At 37.6% G+C, this 26,974-nt stretch overlaps 1 protein-coding gene across 4 annotated transcripts in view; it reads left to right on the forward strand.

The window, feature by feature from the left end:
• The window catches only part of mtor (mechanistic target of rapamycin kinase), a 92,444-nt gene that overhangs the window by 12,140 nt on the left and 53,330 nt on the right, over nucleotides 1–26,974 (forward strand). For all 4 annotated transcript variants that reach the window (XM_026925220.3, XM_053236008.1, XM_053236009.1 and 1 more), the window contains 12 exons: nucleotides 141–275; nucleotides 2,479–2,608; nucleotides 6,531–6,781; nucleotides 7,986–8,069; nucleotides 9,546–9,713; nucleotides 14,090–14,202; nucleotides 15,691–15,853; nucleotides 16,356–16,448; nucleotides 16,890–17,036; nucleotides 18,559–18,701; nucleotides 19,197–19,359; nucleotides 21,096–21,241. In XM_026925220.3, the coding sequence (XP_026781021.1) occupies nucleotides 141–275; nucleotides 2,479–2,608; nucleotides 6,531–6,781; nucleotides 7,986–8,069; nucleotides 9,546–9,713; nucleotides 14,090–14,202; nucleotides 15,691–15,853; nucleotides 16,356–16,448; nucleotides 16,890–17,036; nucleotides 18,559–18,701; nucleotides 19,197–19,359; nucleotides 21,096–21,241 (1,736 nt within the window). The remainder of the gene's footprint in view (nucleotides 1–140; nucleotides 276–2,478; nucleotides 2,609–6,530; nucleotides 6,782–7,985; nucleotides 8,070–9,545; nucleotides 9,714–14,089; nucleotides 14,203–15,690; nucleotides 15,854–16,355; nucleotides 16,449–16,889; nucleotides 17,037–18,558; nucleotides 18,702–19,196; nucleotides 19,360–21,095; nucleotides 21,242–26,974) is intronic.

A 26,974-nucleotide genomic window follows, 5' to 3' on the forward strand; every position in this document is an offset into this window, starting at 1 on the left:
TTTTTTTTTTTTCAACAATAAACTGACCAAAGTAAAATTCATTATTAGAAGTACAGGAATTATTGAAGGAAGAAGTACATTAATCTCAGCTGCCTAAAGGAGTTTGCATCAGTAACCCCTGTCATTTTGTCACCCACCAGGTGGCACTGTGGACTCTGGGCCAGCAGGTGGCCAGTACCGGCTATGTGGTGGAACCCTACAGGAAGTATCCGTCTTTGCTGGAGGTGCTGCTCAACTTCCTAAAAACAGAGCAGAACCAGGGTATCAGGCGAGAGGTGAGAAAAGGGTCATCATATCTGAGATGTGACCATAACTTTAAAAGCAAGGCATATGAATAAAATTTAACTGGACAGGAAGGGAAGGTATGAAAGCCTGGCATGAAAAGCATACAATTCCATTTCACTTTTTGAATATCTCGCAGCACACCTTCAGAGGTTATGGCTCTGATCAGTGTATTTTATTTATACTGGTATAGTATAAAGTTAACTGTATAGCTGTGTAAAAATTTTTTACCATGTACTGTCACATAGTCATGTATCACACATACACACACACACACACACTACAGACACTATAAGCATATATATATATATATATATATATATATATATATATATATATATATATATATAAGTATATATATGTTGTGTGGGTTTTGTGGGATTTATATAATGTTGTCTCTGAAAAGAAAGCAAGAAGCAAATTTAAAACTCATGTCCTCCAAGGTCCTCTGCACTACATTACTGCCTTATTTCACTCTCATGCTAACTTAAGGGTGCTTGGCACATGCTTGTCTGTAGTCTAAACATCCAGTCTAAACATTTTCGTATCTTGACTCGTCAGTGGTAGAATGATCCTCCTGTCCAGTCCCAAAAGTCAAGACCTTGTAAAAAGTTCTGTCTGACAACTCTTTTCATTTCAAGATCAAGAATATTTTTTGACCCTCAATACATGTCAAAATGATCATTTACGACTTGATTTTTTAAAATTTCTTCTAACAAATATTCAGTGGCATGCAAATAACACATTGCATGTAAATGATGCATGTATAATCTTAATTCGTTAGAATGTATAGTCTTCTTTACATTTTTGAGAAAAGTCTTAAAAAGACTTTGTAATTCCAAGGTCTGACATTATCTTTACGCCTTTAGCAAAGTATCTAGGATAACTCTTTAACGTTTCGGCCAGTATCAGGAGAACAGTTCAGATTTGAGCAGTTCTAAATATTTATGACTTCTAGTCACCTCTGACAGTTTTTATTGTCAATACATGCAGTCTTAAATTTTTTTTTTTTTCTCCACTAATGATTGTTTAGCAAAATAAGTTATAATTAGATGTATTTACAACTCTTAAGTATGCTAATTAAGTTGTTGATATCAATTTCCCCAGACAAAATAATTTTTAAAGATATAAAACATAAAAAAAAACCCAAACCCTACTTTTCTTTGCGGTGGTCAGCATATTCCCGCCATGATTTGACCTATTCTCTTCTTCATGGTTCATAATTTCAGGGTGCTGGAGGCGGTACAAACTGCTCCAGTTTTTGATTTTTTTGATCAGCTTTGTTTCAAAAAAGGAAACTGCATCAGTGGAACACTTAACTTTTACTTCATCATCTAAGATAAAGCTTATATTTCACTTAAACATATATGTAAACAGTCAACTTTTTCTTGAAATGTATGTAAACAATTAACTTTTACTTTTAATATCTAGATATTTTACTTCTAATAACTTTTGAGTTACAGAATAGCACTTAAATTTTACTGCAATATATAAGTTAACACTTAACTTATACTTTAATATCTAGAATAACACAACATTTTCTTTAATGTTTACAACAACACTTAACTTTTATTTCAATACTTGGATTAACACTTAACCTTTACTATCTAGGGAAAAAATGAACTTTTACTTCAGTCTCTAGGAACTTAACTTGAATATCTATATTCAATATCTAGTACAACACTTAACTTTTACCTCAGTATCTATGATGACACTTCATCTTTATCATCTTCATTATCTTCATTTTCATGTTCATCAATTTTACATAAATATCTAGGATAACACTTCACATTTTCTTTAATATTTACAGCAACACTTTTATTTCACTATTTAGGATAAAACTCAACTGGGTCCTCATTAGATTTTGAATTTGTCTTTATGATTTACTGACTACACCACTCAAGCAGAATCCTTCTCCTATTTTCCATTTGTTTGTAGCAAGCCCTCATTACCTAAATTGCAGTATGTCAGCTTTATACATTACATATACGCGCATTTTCAGTACGGTCTCTCCCATTTTTAAGTTCAGTGAAAATCTCGAATAATAGTGTAACATGATGCAGAGCAGATTTAAGTAGTTCAGATGCAATACTTTTCCCAAACATTCCAACACTTTGTATTGTCGAGGGAAACCAGGGCACTAACACAGCAAAGTGTTCTTATGCTTTGTTTTGAAATGCTGCTTTTCTTTCCCAGGCCATCCGTGTACTAGGCCTTCTCGGCGCACTGGACCCATATAAGCATAAGGTCAACATTGGCATGATTGACCAATCACGCGATGCTTCTGCTGTGAGTCTTTCAGAATCAAAGTCCAGTCAAGACTCAGGTAAACACAGCATTTGGTAATAGCTATTTGTTATGATTTACTAAAAAATGATTAAGCGATTAAAACGCACATGTTGTCAATGGAAGGTTGCTGTTAATTGTTAACACAAACTAGCAATTGATTGCATCAGTCATCTTACTGGAGCATTCCTAACACTGTACCCTCATGTATTTATATTGTGCTTAAACTAGTCATTTTTGTATCCTGAAGAGCTCATGTGAAAACTTGTAACAAGCTTGTAATTTTGTAAACTGCTCACCTTTATAATGACGCAATAAGAGAATAATGCTCACTGATTGGCAGTCTATCTCCATTTGCTGTTTTAAGTCCCCTTTTGTATAGTCCTTAGGTCTATTCATTATTATATGCAGCTAGGTACTTATGCAAAGCTTCCAAGTATCATCACTTCACCAGGTGCAGACCATGACATGCATTCACCCAACATGTCCGAACATCTATACCACAAATCATTCTATTTCAGCGTGCTTGCATCTTAGCTCTTTGGCCTTTAACAGTGTTTTCCAAGAACACTTCAAAAAGCCAGACCACAGCAGTGCGGAGTTGAAAGCTTTTTCAGAAAGGCATTATGTAAATACTAGGGTAGGGCTGCATTAATCAACTGTGTTGTATATTCTTGGAAAACTACGGAAATGTTTTGCCCTTGTGATGGAACATTCAGTTTATCACTCATCAGATGAGGACCAGAGTTTAGAGCTTACACAAGATGGGTGACATTAGACATGGTTGAGGTTGGCAAGTTGCTCTCTAAAGGCCATGTTTAGAGTTTGAAAGTTATGTTAATATTTACACAGGGAAGGTTTTCCGTATCCAGATTAGGCTTACACATGTGCTGAAGTTAATTGTTTCAGCACCCCATTCAGATTAGTAAAATTTACCTGCATGTACTTCACACATTTTTCTTGAGTCAAGGCATACAAAGTGTCTAGGCCAACACCTTTAAACACAAGCAGTTGCCTTTAAGTCTGAAAAAAATAGGCAGATAATTGTATTGTTCTGCAGTTTGAAGGATAAGCTGACCAAGCATTCATATGCTCCAAAACAAGAAAAATCGACTTCAAATTCAAAGACAGAATTGCACATAACTTATGACTCCTTTTTTCGAATAACTCCACCCTGCACGCACATCTCACACAGCTGTCTTAATACATAGCATGTACATCTGTAGTTATATCTGAGATCTGATTACCGCAGTGTGCAATTTTAGAATTAACTCCTCACTATGTGTGTGTAACTCAGCTCAATACGGCCCGAAGTCCTTCATCCTGCCTTATTTTGGTGTAGGGAGAGAACTAATGGTTTTAACAGTGGGGCTACATGAAGGAGCAGGAAGTGGGAGATATCTCCCCTCTGAGAGATAGAGTTTCAGTAAAGGGCAGTGTCTGGGGCAGTCTGTCAGCATGTGCTGCTGCTGCTGCCTGGAATACTGCTTCAAAGTGCTCACACTTTTCCCTCATCTTAGAAAGACTATGCACTGGCTGCTGTCCACATTTCAGTGAGGAGCCATGGGAAATAAGAATGAATGTGAGTTATGTCGGGTTTACTGCTGAGAGGAGGAAGAATGAGATCTGTGCCGTCAATGATGGCTCATCATCATCAACTGCATTGTTGCTGCTTACTCAACTACTAAACTGAGGGTTGCGGAGCCAAGCATCACCTGGGAGAAATTGTTTTCTGAAAGAAAGACATTTTCACAACGCATGCTTTATATTACAATATTTAGGTTTGCTAACAAAATACTGCAAGCAGTTCTTAGCTCAAAAAGTACACCTACCTCTCTACTCAGTGCCAAATCTGGGAGGTAAACCTTCTACAGGTGCTTTTTGTTAGGTCTTAAAACACATATTTCACTGGTGGTTGGAAAAAATATCCAGCCAACAGCAGTCAAGAAGCAGTCAAGTAAAGATCGTTGAATACAAAACTGCTGTAAATGAATTTTATAATAATCAGGAGTAGAGAATTCAAATTCAGTTTTTGGTGGCACAGTCCGTTCTTCAAATTTCTTCAAATTTAGGTTTCGAAAATTTGAGTCCGAATTGATTGAAAGTGATTGTGCCACCGAAATTTTCATTTGAACTCCCTTACTAATTCAAATAAAGGGTTCAATATTGAAATAAAATTTATTTGTAAATATTAAATTCGTTTCTCTTGCCATACAAGTGTACCGCAATACTTTCAGAAATACTTTACTTTCTTGTGCTTAATCATATAATACACTGCTTAGTTATTTGATTATTCTATGCTTTTAACTCAGCGTATTGGCTGGACCGGTACATAGTTGTATAGCTGTATAATGTTGTTTGCTTCCACCTTGCATTTCACTGTCTTTTGTCATCATCTTTCTGTTTCCACCGTTTCGTAGGCCACCCCAAACTTTCTTCCACTGTTCTTGGCTCCCTGGTGCCTACTATTCTAAGTTCAGTGAAAACCGAGCACCTGTGAGCCTCCAGCCCCAATTTTACTAACTTTCCCTGCAGCCAGACACAACACTGTTCACGCCAACATCAAACGCCTCAGTGAATTTAAAAGGGGATTGTGTGTTGTGCGTGTGGGAAACACATGAGGAGATGAAGTCATAGAGGCTCATGAAAAACAGCGTCCAAACACACACTCAGGCGTGCAAACGCACACGTACTTGTTTAATGTGCATGTGAGGCCAATCGGACATCTTTACGACCATAGGAAGCACTCAGCCACAAACCGCACTGCCTCCTGGGTTGCATGGTTGTGAAGCCACAAAGCCGTTCTCAGTGTCCCGTTTATCTCCCATGCAAGACCATTTGTAATTTTGGACACTTTAGTTGCAGAGCTCGTTCACTGAACAAGAGCAAGCAGCCTGTGCAGATTTATTGCTGCCTTAGCTGAAGGTAATGAGGTTTCGGGTTACGTTTATTGCATTGCCTAAGGCTGTCACTCACAAGCCATTCAGCTGGATTGTCTCCATCACTTCAGGAGAAGGAAGCGTGAATGGTTAATGAGAGAATGGCAGTGAGAAAGTAAAAAATTTGACTAACGTTAGTCCAAATAGCATCATTGATCTGTTGTTCATCAAGGATCTGCAGAATTTTAATAACCGCTAATGTTAAACATGATTTTGAACAGTTGTGGAATTTTAGAGATTAAGTTAAGCAGCCTTTCATTAAACATTAAACAACTTTTGACCAATGAAAGAACTGAAATGATCCAGTCCTGCTTGTTTCATGTTACATCATAAAGTGCCTTTGACAGATGTGGGCTCATGGGGGAGATTTGAAGGTCTTGTCCAGCTGCTTTGTCTTACTTTATACTGTAAAAAGAAGAAGGAAAGAGATATAGAAGAAGTGCAGGAGTGTCACTTTGTGCTGAGGCAACCATTTTATAATTTTGGTATAGAAAATAGGCCATATTTCTCTCTGCCTGGCTCCTCAAATCCTCATGACCATTTATTTCAGAAAAGCTATATTTGGCTTTGAAGTATTTAGAGTTGAATTTCTTCAAAGATGAAGAAGACTTGAGTCATCATCGAGTATCAAAATATTTCTACAAAGATTTTTTTTTAAAGGTGATTAATCTGTTAAAGACAACAAAAGAGAAATCTATTTAAAAAATTATTTTCAAATTTTCTGCAAGTATGTGGATCTGTCCTGTCATGAAAACTGCCAACCTATAATTGTGTAACTCATATAGCCATGTTCTCGAGATGTTGCAAGACTCCTGGATGTGCTTGAGTACTGATTCTTAACAAATCCCCACAATTGGCTAGCATTATTCAGATTTCACTGGGAATGAAAAAGTAAGCTGTCTTTTCCATGAGTGCTCCTGACCTCATCCTGTGTCTTTCATTCTGTGTCGCACGCAAGACTGGTAAATCGAATAAACTTACTTGTGTGCGTTTTTTTTCTCTTTTTTTCCCTCACCTTTTTAGCCGATTACAGCACCAGCGAGATGCTCGTGAACATGGGCAACCTACCTCTGGACGAGTTTTACCCAGCTGTTGCCATAGTGACGCTGATGCGCATCCTGCGCGACCCGTCGCTCTCCAACCACCACACCATGGTGGTGCAGGCCGTCACCTTCATTTTCAAGTCATTGGGCCTTAAGTGTGTGCAGTTCCTGCCCCAGGTCATGCCCACGTTCCTCAACGTCATCCGAGTGTGTGACACCAGCATAAAAGAAGTAAGCATCCACTTCACGCTGCCAGAGACAGAGATTTTTAGAATACGTGCAGTGTATTCAAAATTTAATAGGATGTGTAATTTTAATTTCAGTTTATTTAACCATCACTGAAAAGTTCCTGTTTTAATAATTATGTACTTGATGTATATTTTATGATGTTTTCTTTTGTTCCACTTAAATATTAATTCATTTATTTTATACAGTATGTATATAATTGACAGTATCTCCATGAATGTGAGTGTAAAATTTTTTTCTGTTCTGTTAAGGCAGTTTCAATCCAGCAGCATTTCTGAACCTTTTTTAGTCATCTGTCTCATTTCTTTCTTCTGGAAAAGTATATATTCCATTTGAACCAATGTTTCAATCCACGCAAGCTCCTTAAGGCACAAGATGTGACGTTAGCCACTCGGCTTTTTTTTAAGCTCATGATTGAGTGAAACTTTAAACCACACAGATGCACTGAAATCACACATTCTCATTTTCTGCATGTCGTGAACTGCATTTAAAATCACAGTCTACGTTGTTATGCGTGAGGGGCCTGTAGTTGCTGGGCAAAAGATTGTACAACATAGAATAAGCACTAATATGCTGTTTGTTAACTGCCTCAATGTCTTGCGTAATATTTTTCTATTTCCAGTGACAGTTGAAAGTTGAGGTTTTCTCTGAAATTATGACAAATATGAAATGTACTGGAAACTGTTACGGAGTCAGAAGAGTGAGTGACGGATGAATGATTGCTCTGTTCTAGGGGTTTAACAGACTTCTTTAAGAATGAATGAATGAGTGGATGAATGGACAGACTCCCTCAGTCCATTTTACAAGCAAACTATTTTTAAAAATTCCCATGCTAGTAAAATGTGTACAAGAATATTTTGCCGATATATTGAAGCCACAAAGTTTTTTTGTTGAATTTTTTTATTGAAAAAAATGGAAAAAATAAACAAAATTGTTGACCTCCTGTCTCTGTATGACAGAAAACCATGGCAGTGTGTACACATGTTGCTTCTGAGTCATGACTGTTTTGAAGTTACTTGTTACCTTGAGTCTTTCTACCCAGACAGATAATAACTTACGAAATCCTGGTGAAATTTGACTGAATTATACAAGATTATACTATCAGATTGAGTTTGATGATGTCTGAATGATCTGTTAGCAATCACTTTATTTAATTGCACCTGTTCTTTGTCCTTTTTCCCCCTCTCAGTTAGTTCCGCTACTGGGTATGGTGGTGTGCTTCGTCAAGATCCACATCCGACCGTACATGGACGACATTGTCACCCTGATCCGAGTAAGTGACCTATCACCTTCACCTCTTTGATTTGTCTTCTGGGGTATATGTCCACTTCATGGGACAAATGAGACACCAGACACTTCTTTTCACTAAGCATTCATGCAGGCGTGACTATAAAATGGTCTCTCTTCATCTTCTTCCGTTTTCAGGTGCTTTTTGCCCCAGTGTCTCGCTTAACACCTTTATACAGCTCTATGGTAACAGATTAAAAAAAAATAAATCAGTGGTTCCTTTTTTATTTACTCATCCAGATGCAGCAAGCGGGAATTGCTATTGCAGATTTGTCATAAAAATCATGCTGGGGGTTCGGAGGTCTCTTACAGCAGCCAGCAGTCGTCTGGCCGAAGATTTTGACAGTTTTATAAGGCGTATGACTCATTGTTTCCACCCCCATCGTCTGTTTTTTGCTTTTTCAAGACGATCATTTACGCTTTTGGTTATTAAAGTGGTATCAAGTATAAAAATATGGCTAACCTCTATTACTGAACGCCTGGCCTGGCCATGACTGTCACTGACCTAATATTGTTCAGTGCAGATCTAACCTTTATTCCAGTCTGGCCTTGCCTAAATGGGACGTTTTAGGGTGCTTTCACACCTATTAGTCCAAGCGTGAATCAGAGCAAAATTGATACTTTTGGTTTGTTCGCTATTTGGTTTGGTTAGGTTTAACGGTGCACATAATTAATAGACCCAAAAGCCAAAAAATGTTGACTGAGGGGCATGTAGGGTTGAAACATACTTGCAAAACCCTTTCATTCATTGGTCAAGTTAAACATCCCTTTGTCAAGTTTGGGTAGAAATCACAAATGTCGAACATGGAGCCTGCGCTAGTTAAATGAGTAAGTAATAAATAAGTAGTACAAAATATTTTGTACATCACATCCTGCATTTATTTTCTCTTTTTGTTGATTGGTCCAAATATCCAGAACATCTCACATTTCCACAGTGCTATTGCTCTGTCCACGGTTCCCATTTTTAGTGCCTTGCAGACAATTTTAGTAGCTCATATCTATAAAAAGAAATGTTCCTCCAACCTGAAATACACAGCATGTTTGGTTCACTTCCTGCAGTTGAGCTGAATCACTTTCTCACTGCAGTCAAACTGCACTAGAGTTTGGTTGGAAGAATAGACCGGGACTTCCTCGCTCAGATGATATCTGACTGGTTGTTGTTCTCTGCGCCTGAGTGCGATTGAAGAACCGCGCCCAAGAATTTGATTAAAACAGACTAAACACTGCTTATGTAAATGCACCCTGATACATTTCAGAAATACTCTTCAGCCCTAAACATGAGCTGATTGACATTTTCATGTTCGGTCTACCCAAAAAACTATTCTAAATGTAATTGGAAGCCATTTTGTTACCCTTAAATCATAAGTACACTTAGCATTTCATCTCTGTTAGAACCTGAAAGCTGTGCTACTTTGCAGAAGTGTGGACACTGTGTTCTTTTCCTCATCTATTGTATCTGCAGGAATACTGGACCCCCAACAACCCAATGCAGAACACCATCATCCTGCTCATTGAGCAGATAGTCGTGGCTCTGGGAGGAGAGTTCAAGCTGTACTTGCCACAGCTTATCCCACACATGCTACGGGTCTTCATGCATGACAGCAGCCCCGGGCGGAGTGTTACCATGAAGGTAAAGATGTGCACAAACATATACACAAGCATAAGAAAGCACATATAGGTCATGATTACGTGTAAATATTTATAACTCCAGCTGGACAACTTGCTCCTGGTCATCATTTACAGCTGAAGTACCAGCTGAGCCCTGCAGCCTCAGGCCTTCAGCAGCCCATTTACCAGATGTATTCTACATGCTGTTTTTATGTTTCCCCTAGCATTAATGCAAGGTTAGTTTAGATTTCCAGTTTCCTTTAAAGATAAAAGGTTAGCATTGTAGTAGATTGGCACACTGGTGTTGGAGGCGAGTTCTTCACATTCAATTAAATCATAGGCATTTTTACACACAAATATTTTTAGCAATTTATAACGCAGTTACAGTTGACAGGCTTACTGTGATAACATACTCACTGGGCTGTAAAGTTTTGCACAAACCATAGCAACATAGAAGGTGGATTCTACTTTTCCTATGCACAGGCTAATTGATCTAATACTTGTGACGTGTAAATGCGAGAAATAGGATTGTTCTGTTGCCCTTATGTATAGCATGAGAAATCAGTAGTTATTGTGTGTCACATAGAATACAAATTAAATGACCATATCCAAATCCACCAAATACAATACAGGCAACAGTGCATTAACAACTTCTCTGGCTCACGGTATGCTACCTTTCAGTACACTGGGGAAAAAAACAGCATTTATTGCAGTGCTAGGAGGAAACAGTACCAGGGTGAAACTATGACTCTGACACAGCAGTTCTCAAAATAAATGCTTGGATTTCTCAGGTTAGTGCTGCATAACTGCTATGTGGACTCATTTTGTATTTAAATATTTGTCCAAATGGAAACTGAAACCTGAAAATGCAAGTTTCATCAGCATTTATTGCAGTCATAGATGGATATGCATCTATGTGTAAAAAACAAACTTTTGAAGAGTGACAAAATGAGCTTTTCAGAGCAAGCTCATGGCATCCTGCCTATAAAAGAGTCGCGTTTGAAACATTTGTCCGGTTGAAGAGATAAGCTCATGAGTTTGTCAGCAGGCTATGCTAGATGTCTGCATTTTCAGTCAAGTGGCTGCTTCACGGACAGGTGGGAGGTTTTGGCCACATTTTAATGAAAAAGTACCAGATTTTTGGAACTATAAGCAAAAGCTAGAAGTCTGGATTTTAAGACTAACTTGCTGTAACAGGTCCGTATTCCTGTTTCAGCTTGTTTTTGTAACGTTAAAACCTAGAGTTTACTCTTGGTTATGTAGCTAGCTGTTTGTCTGCCTAGCTAGCTTAATAGGTATATTTTGCTAAAGAATTATGATGTTTTTAAAAATATCAGTACGTTTGATTTGTCCAATTATATATTGTTACACTGCACAGGCTGAGCTTGAGATGTTTTGTCTCATAAATTTTAATAATAGTAGCAAAGGATGTGCATTCCTAATTGTGGAGTAAGGGAGCATCAATGTTGAATATATCTGGAGACTGTAAATGACATAAACACTACATTCACCTAAAACTAGGTGAGCTCGGTGCACTGTGCTCCCCACACTCGTATTCTGTTGCCAAACTCAATAAACTTACTTCATTTTATTTTTCTTTTCTTTTGTTCTTCTGCTGCCTTATTTCCACATTTAGATATTCCATTTTGATAATGTGTATTTTTGTAACTCCGTAACCTCCGTACCAAGAACACATGTCCTTGTACATGTATCTATGTAAATATTTGTAGTCCTTTTACCGCAAGCAATGTAACAAGCATATTTTACTTTTATATATATTTCTGTATTTTCAGACCAGCTTTCTCTGCCTCCTGATGCACATTTGCTATGGGCATTAAGGACAGACAGACATGAGTCGTCTATACTGGAAATCTGGAATAGTTTTGCTCAATTGATGCGATTTTTAGTGCTTCAACTCCCATGTGTGAAACCTCAGGGAGATTGTGCACTCATTCAAGGGTGACTGGCAAGCATGTGTCATGGATGCCACTAGATTTTTAAAGCTCTTCCAATACAGCAAACGCAAAGATCCTGTATTAAATTATTTTCATCTTGGTTATAGTGCAGTGAAAGCCTGACTGTCCAGGGATGAACTCAGTTAGTGTTCAGAAAACCAGACCACTGCTTTGGAGGTTATTTAAAGTTACATTCAGTCATAGATATCAAATATTAAAAATATGTATCAGTAAAAGTTTGCCAAAGTCAGCTACTCAATTGTACTGTGCCAAGACAGCTAAAGGATCTTTTTTGTCTCTGACTTTTGGATTAAAATCTTTTCGTTGATCTTCCCTCATGTTTAATTGTCGGTCTCTCCTCCTAAGTATGAGCATCAAAACCCTTTTCTAAAATCAGGTCGACATTAGCAGTGTTTGCCATTTCGTGCTAAAACGCACCTAAACTGCTAGCTGAAGAAGGACTTGACAGCTAGCTAGCTAGATTTATAAACAAATGCAACTCAATCAAATAGAAGTTTATACTTACAGTTTATGTGCAATATTTACGAATTACACCTACAGCAGGCTTCAAGCGGGGATATTTTTAAGTTTGACATGTCAGTCATGTTCATTCCCTATTTATTGATTGGCAGTTGGTAACGAGGTTCTGCCCCTTTCACAGGCTCGATATTGCAACTCGATATTGCAGTGAGATATTTGATTTGCTGAAATATTGAATTTGACCAAGATTGATGAATAATATAGACACTTCAGTAAACATTTCATTGCTGCATTTTTATGAAGTTTTTTGGGGAAACCAGGCTTCCAGTGTTGTCTTAAAGCAATTGCCTATGGTGCAAACCTAGCAAATTAAAGAATTTTCCCAGTATGACATACTTGCTAGTTTAGATTTTGTTCACTAGGTAGCTAAAGGAACAAGTAAATTTGATAAAAGGTACAGATGGATGGTAAATTAAAGGAAAAATCAAGATAAAGTGACTAAGTAAGGTATTGGACAACCACAAATCTCCAGAACCTCTTCAGAGCTCTTTGGCATCGATTCTACAAGTCTCTGGAACTGTACTGGAGGGATGAACACTGTTCTTCCAAAAGACATTCCCTCAGTTGGTGTTTTGATGACAGTGGTGGAGAGCGTGGTCTAACATGTAGCATATGATTTACATCATTTTCATCCTTGTAAAATGATTGAGTGAGCCCTCGTGCTCTGTGGGTGGGGACGGGGTCATCCTGAATGAGACCACTCCCATCAGAACAGAAATAGGTCAGTAGAATAATAGGTGGGCAAGTGGACTCTCTGCCACTCATCTGAATGTGGAAGGGTCAAGTAACATCAATCATGTCTTGTTATTGGAGAGGATAAGGCTTATGCAAGATTTTCCCAAGGAAGAAATTCTGGAGAAGCAGATTCAGATACCAATCCTGCTTATTTTGTACAAATGTTAACCTGATTAAAAAGCAATCACAGATTTAAGACGTTGGGATGTCAGGCCAAAATAGCACAGAAAAAACAATGTGGCTTGTGGGAAAAGACTTCAAAGCAGAGGGAAGAATATCCTAGGCTCTCAGTGCTCCGTAATCAGCAGGCGTCTAGAGAAGATCTACACCCCACCACCACTCAGATAGAATATCAGCCACACATGAGACACAGACACGCAAGACTGCTGGCCAATTCAACAAACCCAGCGTCTACAATTATTTAACCTCACATGTATACAGAATGTCCCCTGACATGACACTTAATACAATAGAGTGTGTACAGTGGCAGAGCTTCATGTCTGGACAGGATGGTGGTCTGGCAGGGAACTCCTGCATCACAGGGAATGTCTGGGCCACCTTGAAATACTCTTGGAGCGACCCACAAGTTGATGTGCAGGGGGAAAAAAAAACAGCTAAGGTTGTGGCCTTTGACCTTTCTGTGTTCTCTGATCTTATTGGATGAACATCTAAAAGAGCACACGCACGTTTAGTGGGATGGTTTTCCAGAAACCACTATAGGGGCGGCCATTTTGAAAAAAACAATCACTTTTTTCCTTAATGCAATTTGGCATCATTCTTTTCCCTCAGCACCACAGTCCAAAGGTTCAAGGTGGAATTTTAGAGAAAAGTTGGAAGTTATAATTCCACCTTTAACTTAGTTATGGACTATTCCTGTGTGTTTACTTAAAATGCATTTATTTAAAAAAAAAATTGTTTATGTAGTTTAATGTATTTTCAAGCAAGTATTTGAAAATTTGGGGGTGAGATAGATTTTCATTACTAGTCAGCCTACATAAGCCATGATCTCCCGTGTTTACGAATATGACTTGGTTGGCGTAAGTGAGAAATTATGTAAATTTGATTCTTTACTGATTTATTCCTTTAAAGCCAGATGTTCACACAAAGCAACAAAGCACAAGTCCTTTTTGTCCAGCAACCCATTGTTTTTTTTTTTCCTGCTTTGCAGCTGCTAATGGCCATACAGCTGTTTGGTGCCAACCTGGATGACTACCTCCACTTGCTGCTGCCTCCTATAGTCAAACTGTTTGATGCCCCTGATGTCCCGCTACAAGCCCGCAAGTCAGTATAATCACCAACTTGTTCATCTTTCCAGCATTATATATTTATATGGCAGTATTTTACTCTTCTTGCCACAAAATGTGTGCTAGAATATACTGTATAGCACACAATATACAATATTATACCACACCTCTGTTGAATTCTCCAGTCTGATTAATCAGAAAGTATTGTTTCATTTCTATAACAACAAGTCTGACAATAGTTCAGGCTGTTTATATTAATGCTATTGTTCTAATACTTTATCATTTCTATAGTAACAACTGACTTACAGGGACTTTTATGGTGGACACTATACATCTAGGCCTACTAATGAGAAGATTTTTAAAAATGTGTTGTTTAAAAAAGAAAAATATAATAAATGATATGGTGAAGTTTTCTGGAAGGAGGTGTTTATTGGACATTTATGGAGTCTCAGGTGTCAACGCTTTTTAAGGCTCTGTAAATTTTCTGCCACGGGGGAGGACTTTGCACTTTCTAGTTTCTCGCTAACATGACAAGCTGTGAGAGGGGAAAAAGAGAGACTGATGAGAGAATGACTGTTTATAACTGTATAGCATAAGTGATAACATGAACTATCTTGTTTCACTGACGTTCTACAACATTAAATATAACTATAAATGGTTAAAAATATGACGTGTCGGTCATTAACAAATTAAAAATTGTGATCATTGGCAAATTGCCGGGGTATAAGAGGACATAAACACCTCACGACACCATAACAGCACATCCTGTTATGTTTTATTCCTTATATATTTAACATCAATGTCCTTGGAATCTGCAGCAAAGTTCATTGACTTTCCTTCATAGTTCATAGTGTGTCTCCTGCCTACCCAGATATTTTAGCTCAGTGCCAACCAATACAGATCAAAATCTATATACAGGATATGTTCTCCCCGTCAGTAAAAGTGGGTTAGCGGACAGTCTTGACAGTTAATTCCTGTTCTGAGGGAGTTATTGCAAGTAGACAATTCCGCCTCTTGAAACTGCCTGAGAAATGGCGCTGAGAGTGGATGTGAATCGGGTGACTGTGGTCTCTTGTGTCTGGGAGGGATCGTGTTATTGAAACTCTTTGATTGAAACACCAGAGCGGTTTGGCCTGTCATCTTGTGTCGGGTTCGATATGTCCTCATCACCCCTGCAAAACACTTCATGCTAAAGGGGAAAGCACATTTGGGTTTTTAATTTTTAAATTTTTTTTTGTCAAAAGAATATTTTTGCCATGTTTGACTGGAAACATTTTCAAACACAGGATATGTGTATTTGCTATAAAATTGTGAATCTTTTTCATATCTTATACTTAGTAGCTAACCAAGTAGCTAATTAATTGTTAGAAATATAAATTTACTATGTTTCTCTAACATTGATTGTTTGACTGCTTATTTTAAGTGTTGTGATTTCATCCCATAAGATTCAAAAGGCAAATGTTCCAGTGTTCCCAGTGCTTTTGGTGGCTTTCCAGTTAAAGTTTTTACTCTGTTTTGACTGCAGGGTTGCTTTGGAAACCTTAGATCGTTTGACCGAGTCCCTAGACTTCACCGACTATGCTTCCAGAATCATCCACCCCATCGTGCGCACTTTGGATGGAACGCCTGAATTACGAAGCACAGCAATGGACACCTTGTCCTCTTTGGTCTTCCAGCTTGGTAAAAAGGTGCTTGCGAAAGCCTAGTGCCAGTGCCTGCTTCTAGTTAATGACCCCTGAATAATGAAACCCCAATGCCAAAGTTTCCAGTGCTCTGCTGTCCACTGGAAAGCACTTAATGGTGATTTGAATCATGTTGGACTGTGTTCTTCAGTGACAAGATCAATTTGTGTTTGCCGTAAATCAATGAGCTTTCACAAATAGCCCACTGATGATGTTTCCTGTTCGTTTTGAGTTCACAGTGTGGCTGCTAATAAGACTGGGATGATGTCATTTTCCTTTTTATCACCCCTCCCTATCTCCCCAAAGACCACTAGGGCAGCATGTGGCCACCATGTGCACCCTTTGATCATGAAAGCAGGCAGTAGCTTGTCATTTGGGTAGATGGTAGCGGAATTTGCTTTTTAGAACCGTATGCGTCAAATAAACTTCACCTGCATCAAATAAACTTCATGGCAACTGTAACACTCTTAAAAAACTTCCTTCTCCTCTTCTTTACTTTTTAACACAGTACCAGATCTTTATTCCTATGGTGAACAAAGTGATGTTAAAGCACCGAATCAACCACCAACGATATGATGTGCTCATCTGCCGCATCGTTAAGGTCAGTGTCCTTCCTTCTCCCACCTACTATGTTTCACCATGACTCCATGTCATTCACGGCTCCACCCTTGAGTATGAATGGTGTTGATTTCATTAAGAGAGTGATGTGCTCAAAGCAGGACAAACAGCCTGTTGTTTTCAGGTGGAGAATGTTCCCTTCCTTTCCTGGAACCAACCTACCCCCTTTGTGTGAGTCATCAGTCACTCCTTACCACTGAACCCAGACATCCTCCATCCTTCTCTAATGAATGGTCCCCATCCATCTGAAAACAATTTAGTAGTCTCTTTTTTTTGCCACAGATGATCCTTCCTGCTGTCATTACGTAGACATATTGCAATATGTAATGTAACATTGAGGACTTCCTTGATTAGGGCAGTGCACTAGATGTCCAGGCAGATATATTTTTTTGCTTACTTATTGATTATGTCTTCTGTTTCCCAGGGTTGCACTCTGGCTGATGAGGAAGAAGACTCTCAGATTTTCCAGCATCGCCAATCACGTAGTAGCCAAAGTGACACGTTGGAGAGTGGCCCGGTAGAATCCGGTCCGATGAAGAAGTTGCACGTCAGCACAACTGCACTTCAGAAGGTCAGTATGAAAAGAACTATAAAACATTTGTAAAGATAATGAGGAAAAATTAATTATGAACTTATAAACTGTAAATGTAACAAATTAAAGTTGCATTTGTCCTTGCGAGTGGTTACACATTTACTTGCACATATTGAGTATACAAATGCAGATGGATGAAAAAGCATCACGTGGTTTAGTAAATCCAACAGATTTCAGCACTAGGCAAGACTTTCAGTATTTGAGAACTTCTTGTTCTGTACAAAATATTCCTCCATGTTCTCTATCCTGCCCTGAAGCACACCCTTTTATTCATCTTGTATATTAATTTATGTTCAGCCAGTGTTCTCATGCAAAGCATAACAAACCCTTTGGCAAAGTCTCTGGCAGTTTGACTTGTCCTATTAAGAGCTTAAGACTGCTATTTTTTTGTAAACTTATCTCTAGTATCTTCATTTGTTTGTTTTGGAATGAATGGTTGTTCATTGTTCTGAAATGCACGCAACATGTTGTAGCTCTGCAACAGTTACAGTTCTCCAAAAAATAAAACAAAAAAGTAAAGCTTGCCCCTGCAATAGCAGATATCAATGCCTTGAACTAGTAAGTACTTGTTTCTTAACTGCTCTGGTCTGTCTATCATGAATCATGCCCAGTCACACATTTTTAAGTATTTTGACAGAGTATGAATATTACGGTGAGACTTTTATAAGCCATAGTGATATAGCTTACTGGAAACGGGTGACCAGGCGTAAGAGCAGTAAAGTGCCGTCAGTGATCCTGCCAAAAAGCACATTCAACTGTTTCTGTTGTTGGCCATTGCATTATAGTGATTCACAGCTGTCGCTTGAAGAATGAGCAGATCTTTCCATCCTCTTTGTCACCCAAAATCTGCTTGCTCTTAATATGAAAAGAAACAGACCTATTTGGGCCGCAGCCTGTGCCACCTCTTCTTGCTTAAACTCATGAAATGTTTTCCATATTTGCAGACACAGGTTCAGTTTTCTGTTGTGAAAATTCGAAATCCCTTATATCTCAAACCTTTTTGCCACCCGGGACCCTTTAGCTGTAAAATAAATTCCATGTTTCCCTCAGCACTGATTTTTAATGAACATGATCCATCTATTCAAATATTAGGCTCATCAGTTAAATATGTACAATAATATCTTGGTCATTTATGGGAACCATAGAGCTTTCCACCAACAGAAGGCATTAGATTCCAGGAGACATTGTTTATAGACCTTCTTGTTTTTGAGTTACTGAGGTTTGGATTAAACACATTCGATTCAAATGACCAGTCAAACTGTAAGAATTCAATAATAAATATAATAACTTTGATCATGTGGATTGTGATTTCCACCACTGTAAGAAAAACAAAATTCAAGCTATGCTTCATGGACCCCTGGGAATCCGCGAACCCCACTTTGGGAACCACACAAATCATATCTTAGAAATCATAAGTCTGAGACACTTTCTAAGTTGACCCTGCTTTCGGATCGTGCCTCTGAGTGTTTGCTGTTGACTGAGTGTTTTGTGTGCTCTGTAGGCGTGGGGTGCTGCCAGGAAGGTGTCTAAAGATGACTGGCTGGAATGGTTGCGGCGCCTCAGTGTTGTCCTGCTGAAAGAGTCACCCTCTCCTGCCCTGCGCTCCTGTTGGTCCCTCGCCCAGACCTACATTCCACTTGCCAGGTGAATACAGGCCTTATTTTCCTGTTTGACAGTTTTCCCCATAACTTTATGCCTGAACACAGATCTGCCAACCTTTATGCATTTTTCAAGGCAACTGCAGAATGATCTGTATTCATTAATGTGAGCTAAAATCTGTCACTGTATGTTCAAATGAGCTAACATTAGACAAATATATATATATATATATATATATATATATACACACATATATATATATATATATATATATATATATATATATATATATATATATATATATATATATATATATATATATAGTTAACATCATAGATGCCACTCAAAACTTTTGGCCAAAAATGGTCAAAAACAGCACTTTTTGAGAGGCACTTCTCTAGACCATCTGTAGTTTATATAAAATGTTTGTGGTTACATGTATCTTAAATGCAGTGAGGTACTTTCCTTTTACTGTCTCTGTGCTGTTTTGCCCTTCCTAAATGCCCTAGTGACTAATTCTCCTGCATCTTGCAACTGCAGAGATCTTTTTAATGCCGCGTTCCTGTCATGCTGGTCTGAGCTAAGTGAGGACCAACAGGATGAGCTGATCCGCAGCATTGAGCTAGCACTGACATCACAGGACATTGCTGAAGTCACACAGACTCTGCTCAACCTGGCTGAATTCATGGAGCATAGCGACAAGGTCGGTAAAAGCCTTTAGCTAAAACAACCTAGTGATCTTCTATGGAGGCCAATTGTCATGAGTCATGTGAAGCATCACATTCTTTTAATTTGGAACACTTCTCCTGATCTTGATCAGCATCCATAAGAACATTAATTGTATATACAAACAAGACACATTTATTCACATGAAATGTTATCTTCTACTATTCCAATTTTATTAAATACTATGTGTGCTTTATTAGAAGCACATAAAAATGCCCTGCTAGATGGACATGATTATCATTTTCAGCATGCAGGAACGAGAATGTGGTCTCGTGCAAGACTAAAAGCATATTATAAGCAGAGACGATAATTAGAGAATGAGGACCAGACCAAACTCTTAGTAATGAGACACAGACAAAGTCCACGATAATGTCAAAGACCATAATGGTGCAGACTCTGGCTATTTAAGTGCTGTTTTCTATTAGAATATTATTTTAAGCAATACAACATTTTTTTTTCCTTAAATATTATAACCAGCCATCTCTGGTCAGGAAGAAGGACTGATAAAATCTGACTTGATGTTGTATAAGGTACATGTACCCTCAGTGGACACGTAACACCTAGGAACAAACATTCTTCAGCTGTCCAGTTTGGGTGAGTCTGTGCACAGAGTAGCCTCGGTTTCCTGTTCTTGGCTGACAGGCGTGGAACCCGATGTGGTCTTCTGATGTTATAACCCATCCGCCTCCAGGTTCAATGTGTTGTCCTTTCTGATATGCTTTTCTGCTCACCATGGTTGTAAAGAGTGGTTATTCGAGTTACTGTAGCCTTCATGTCAGCTTGAATCAGTGTGGGCATTGTACTCTGACCTCAACAAGGCATTTCAAAAAGGTATTTCCACCCGCAGAACTGCCACTCACTGGATGTTTTTTTGTTTTTGCACCATTCTGTGTAAATACTAGAGACAGTTGTGTGTGAAAATACCTGGAGAGCAGCACTTTCTGAAGTATTTAAACCAGCCCATCTGGCACCAAATGTGCCATGGTTAAAGTCACTGAGGTCACATTTTCCCCATTCTGATGTCTGATGTGAACATTACCTGAAATTCTTAAGCTGTATCTGCATGATTTTATACATTGTGCTACTGCCACATGATTGACTTATTGGATAATTGTTAGCAGGCGTACAGCTGTTCCTATTAAAGTGTCCTGTGAGTATAGTTGTGAAATGGTACAGTAGGTTACTATTTGTGGGAACAAATTCTCTTTATTTTATGTTTTTAGTAATTAAATGTTGTACGAGTTAACCCGTAAGATCAAAGTCTATTTGATCTGAGGAAAAATTGAGCACTTTGAACTGCTCAGTTGAAAAAAAAAAAGGACCTGAAATTTTATGCTTTTTCCACATTAACTGTCACATGATTCGAATACGTTTTGAAAAGAGTTCAAGGATACCATGCTAAAATTTATTTTGACTGTCAAAATAAGAAATCTGAGTTTTCTCTCTCAAATAGTCCTGCTGTAAAACAGTTGCTAGTAAAACAGTGCACACCATTTGAATAATATCCTAAAGAGCTCACCTGCTCTATTTGTAAAGTAGATTATTTTCTTTCTTTTTTTTTAATGTTCATGTTCTAACCATACCGCTGTGTGGTAGGTTTGTTCTGGTGCATTGCTGCCCAGCAGACATAAGTCACATTATTTACATTCCAGATTGGTTTTAACTGCGCTACTGTCCCCTTTTTATTTTCTTTTTTCTGCCCTTTCATTTCAGGGTCCACTTCCACTGAGGGACGATAATGGAATCGTGCTACTGGGCGAGAGAGCTGCTAAATGCCGTGCCTATGCCAAGGCTCTGCATTATAAAGAACTCGAGTTCCAAAAAGGCCCGACTCCCCTTATTCTGGAATCTCTTATTAGGTAGGAAAACAGATTATATTCACTTTAAGGTTTTCAGTGGAACCAAGAGTCATCAGATCCACTCACTGCACTTCACAACGCTTCACTGGCAGTCATTACACTGTTTTAAGCGACATTTCTTTCATTTATATGTTTTTTTTAATGCTTGCTGGATACTTTGAGTCCAGTTGCTGCTCAAGATGTGTACTCGAATTCTGAATGTTAGAGTTTCACGAGGCTCTCAGACTGTTTTACAAATTCCTTTTATGTTTTCGACAAGCTAACGTTAAGCAATTGAAGAGCTGAACTAAAGAATGTCTCGGATTCTTACAGTGTTCTGCCAAGGCTCGCTTTTTCTCGTCTGTCCAGAGGTTTCATTGTGTTTTTGGTCTGTGAATTTGTCCAAATAGCTTTTAACAGAAAATGTGGCCGAGTAAGGAAATCTCCTATGATTCTTTTTGCAATTGTGGTGGCTAAAGCCATGATATATGCAGGATTCACACAGATGCATGACAGCCTGATTTTCTCCAAGCAGACTAAATAGATCTTTTAAATGCTCCTTCATAATTTCAAACCTAATTAATGTTTCCTTATGTGTATTTGGTTCAGACTGAGTGCAGTACCAAATAAGAGTATAATATGATATTAGTACTGGATGCAAAGGATATGTGCTTTTTATCATGGTTGGGATTTAAATGTTGGGAAAGCTCATTTACTATTCTACTTAGCTACAAAAAGAGGAGACAAATTAATCCGTAAAGGAGAAGTAAAATGAACAAAACTGGGCTCGTTATTAGATGTTTAAAAATATTCAGCGTAACAAAAATATCCACTTTCGAGGTCCACTGGAATTTATACCATATGCAAATGAACCACAAGTATACTGGTATTATCAATAAATGGAGACAAATAATGAAGAATGGCTTTATATATATCGACTATCATGTACAAGACCATCCCATAACCAACCCACTGACCACATCGCTCACGTTTGCACGCATACTCACATAAATTTCAAGCTTTGGGAAATTGGGAGGAGAAAAAATAAACAATTGGAAAGTATGCTACACTGACCTACACTGAGCACACCACTTCTTAAACTAAAACTACACCCTTTCAAATGAGTACCTGCTCTCTAACGTTACACTGTTGTGCCTGGCTGCTGGATTAACTTAAATCAGCTAGAAGATAAAAGTTATAGTCTACAGTGGTTACAGCAAGCGCTGAACACATGGGAAATATACTACATGTACAAGTTCTGTGAGATAGAACTCTGCAGTGGGTTGATGTTTAAACTTGATACCAAATAGCCTACAAAGGCATTAGCATTAGAAATTCCACAAAATATTAGGTAAAGTCCAATTTATTTGTGTGTAAGTCTTTGTTTTATAACGTATTTCAGTCACCAGGTAAGCTATTTGAGAAGCTCCTTGGATCTGCTAGCTTATAAACTTATAAACTGGCTTTCAACTGATATTTGAAGCAACTCATTTTTTTTGCTGTTTAGTAATGTCATTAGATTAGCTTACAGTGTCATCTTTATAATGATAAAAGGTGTATGTCTTAGAAATAACTAAGATTACTAACAATTATAGATTAACACTTTCAATGTCACGTGATATATATGATTATTTTGATTACCTATCTTGAGAGTAGTGCTGCATATGGTTTGGGCAGTAATTCAGAATTTAATGTTTATGTATTCAGGGTTATGATATGAAGAACCTATTTTAAACTGTACATTTATATCCACTCACTTTATTCTTGACACATGGTTTTCATTTGGAGAAGTCGAGGTTTGTAAATTGTGGTAGTGGAAACATGCAGAAGCGGATATTGGCGATTTATTTAAAGCTCAAGAAAGCTTACTTATCATTGTGTTGAGGTTCAAAAAGTGGAGACAGAAATAAAGCCATAAAGGAGACATAAAATGAGCAAAAACGTACATTAAGTCATAAAATAACACACAACTGGCTTCATTATTAGATTTTTAAAAACATCCAGTGTAACAAGAATATCCAGTTTCATGGTTCACTGGAATTTGTTCCAGAATGAACCTCAAGTACAGTGCGTCTGGATATTACAAATAATTGGAGGCAAATAATGAAGAATGGTTATATAAATAAGCGAACTCCAAAGAGCTCCCTTCATGTACTGAATGTTAAACCACAAAAAAGGCATCACGTCTACAAATGACATCACCAGACTCAAGTACCAAGGAAAACAGCAATCTTTTCCTACAGGACAGGATTTGTTTCTGTCAAGGCTGTATTTGACTTTTTATTTTTTAAGTCAAATATTTGTTCTAAGAAGCATATCACTGTGCCTGGTATCTATTATAACTAGTGATCATTTTTCGTCCTTGCTGTACTGAAGATTTCTGGCTTTTGTAAACAAAATATATACATACACACACGCACATATATATGTATATATATATTGTGACATTTATGTATATATGTATGAATATTACAAAAACATGACATCAAGTGTAATTTAAAATAAATTGCATAGGACCTAAAATGGATTCTTTAGGGACACTTTTGGTTAATTTGTGCTGTGGAATTTGAAATATGTCAGAAGCCTTTGAGTAATTCGTCCTCAGCTCTATGCATTTATAAATTCAAATATTCTTGTAGTATAATTTAGAGGAATTTTCACCTAGACAACAGGCTGTGCGTTTACAGGAAATCCATGTCGAAGCACATCCGACAGTGTTTTATACCTCTTATTCCTCTTATACCACAGCGATTATAACACGTCACACTCTTTAACCTTACTAAACTTACTGTTACAAAGTGCTGACACTGGAGACTCCTTTCATAGATGTTACATAAATGTCTCCTCCCAGAAAACTTCACTATGTCCTTGATTATACATTTTTCTTTGTTAGAAAAACATTTAAAAAAAAATAAATAAAAAAATCTGTTTATTAGCCTTAGATTACGTGACATGTCTGCCATACAAGTCCCTGTAAATGAGCTGTTGCTGTAGAAATGATAATATATTGAAACGAGCACGTTAATGTTACAATCGTGTGTTACCACCAGTACTTCTTTCAGAGCCATGCTCTTACAGAAAATGAATCCACATCTTCTGATTTGAGAATTCAACAGCACTTTGATATAATCATGCTTAATGTTTTTTAAACGTTTTAACTGTGTCTGGAGTGCTTGTTTGAGTTTACATGGACTTTCTGTCAGTCATGACACTACCCATTGCCCCTTCACTGCTCCCCATCTCAGTTTTTCAGAAATAAAAAAAATGGCTGATAAAACATGGTAGTAAGCACACAGTGCAGCCAGATAACTGTCCTGTCAGCAAAAAAACCCTATACTTGCTCTGTAAACCATTCTTTAGAGATGGTAGCATGGATATGACAACAATTTAATGAATTGATGACAGAGAAAGACTTTAGATGGAATGAAGATTTTATTTTGAGAAACTTGAGAATAGGAATAATTCACTTCAAATCTTTAAAGCTTGCCATGCTCAGGGTCCGAATCATATAAAGATACTTAAAGACAAATTGGATGTCAGACCAAACCTGATATTTGCATTATGGTATTCAGGTTTTCTGTAAATCTCATCATATTCTTCTATAAAGAATAAAGGTTTGTCAGTTATGTATCAACTGTCTTTACTGGTACTGAATGTGTCATCACTGTGTTGTGTACCCAAAAGTCCGACTTCTTTTGTTCCAGTAATTTTGATACAGTTTTATTGTGCCAGCATTCCCTTGCAAATTCTGCTGTATGAGTAAGTCATGAGACACTGTTCAGGTTCAGGCACCATGTTTGTTTCATCTTTAAGCAAGACCAAGCCGCAGTAACTTTGATGCGGTCAGAATAGACTGAAAAACATAATAGAGAAGGACTGAAGGGTTTTTGTGAAGAGTCTAGGTGTATAGGTTCACATCAGCTCAAGTTGCCATGACAGATTAATCAGAGACAAATGAATTTTTAATCATTTATCTTTCACTACTTTTACATTTTTGTACTTCGTTTATTACGTTCATTATTGTAACATATACTTTGGCACTTATATTTCTAATCATTTCAATTTAGATAAGAACACACCTTAAGTTTTTAAATAAGGCTTTCGTGGCAATTAATGCAGATAGCTCGCTAGTTACAGTTATATATTGTTCTATATTTTTGTCATCTTGACATATTTATTAGTTAAATTTAATTATAGGAATGATTTCTGATATATCTCTGATTATAAATATGACTGCTAACCACAACAATGATATACACTATAAGACAGTGAAGTTTGGTAAACACTTTCCTCAGGTGGAGCAGTTAACGTGACAGTTTAGTCCCTCCATATTTTTCAGATTTTCGCAGAACTTTCATCTACTGAACAGGATTACCGGCTTGCCTTTGCTTAAGATATAGGCAATGCTACCTTCACATTCAGCCAAAATGTTTGCCCATGAATGCAGTCTAACCCAACAGCTGCTTCCCGAATAGAATATGAGGTAGTAATATTTTGAAGACACATGCCCAGTTCTCTATAAGGTCAAGGCACTTTATTTCATTTTATCTGGCGCTGGAAGAGTACAAAATTATTTTTGTAGTAATTATTATTGGTTTTAAGTTTATGGTGGAATGAAAAAGGCATTTTTTTTCATGTATCTGACATACTGTGTAGAAATATTATATGTGCTCACTGCATTTTGATGACTAGTTCGTGCAAAGTGTAATTTTGAGTGTAAGTGGTCTTCATAAAGCAAATCATGTGTTTTGAACTATTTTGTGGTGAAAAATTAGAGCTTAAGTTGGGAAGCTTCCTTTCCTAGTGTCTGCCATAGTCCCAAAATATATAACTATAGAAAATAGTTAACCACAAATACCTCCTGTAAAATGCTTCTAGGTAGACAATAAAATAATTTAGTAATCCTTATACTGCAAATCTGAACTTCATTGATTTAATGACTTATTTTTAAACCTGAGTGTAAGCTAAACCAGAATAACAGTTTTTATTGAGAATCTAATTAGTGACTAAGATTGAGCCAAGGCTTCCTTATGGTTCACAATTAAAGGAACTAACCTCAGCAGCCTTTAGAAGACTGTGTGATGAATGGCTTTGTTAAATGGAGAACAGCCACCAGGAAACTGCACGTATGCCAGTAAAAGGTCAAGCCAGGCCGCATAGTTCTTGTTGCTTTGACCTCCCAGGATTCCTGAAGACCTCCATCAGCTGTACTGACAGTCAAACGTGTTTATAGAACACTGTGAACGTACAAGTGGAATGACTGAATGGTATTTGTTCTTTGTGTGAGTTGTCTCGTGCGCTCTTTCCAAGGTTCAATTGCTTTGTTTTTTTGATGTTCCTGCTTTGTCATGTGTTTGTCTGTGACTTTCTTGTGTAGCTTAATGCCTCATCTCTTGTTATCGATATTTTTGAAAGACTGTTTGGTGAATATGATTAGATATTTTCTAAGGCATTCAGAACTCATTACATCACAACAGAAAGACAACTAAGACAACTGAACATGTTGTCAAGAATTTAACTGCTGGTGACCTTAACACATGGGTTTTATGGTTCTTAATAAAAATTAATGGCATGGGTAGTTATGTTCAAGCCAAAGTCTCACACAGATGCTCAGTTTTCATCCTGTTTTTGACAAACTGGTGACAACTGGACTGTTTCTTGGATGCATGGACTCAGCAAACAGGTCATGTTTAAACATGGTGATGTGAAACGTAAGAACTGTGTGTTCTAGTGCAATGCAATGAGATGTACTAT

Source organism: Pangasianodon hypophthalmus, chromosome 8 (genome assembly GCF_027358585.1).
Source record: "Pangasianodon hypophthalmus isolate fPanHyp1 chromosome 8, fPanHyp1.pri, whole genome shotgun sequence".
NCBI lineage: Eukaryota > Metazoa > Chordata > Actinopteri > Siluriformes > Pangasiidae > Pangasianodon > Pangasianodon hypophthalmus.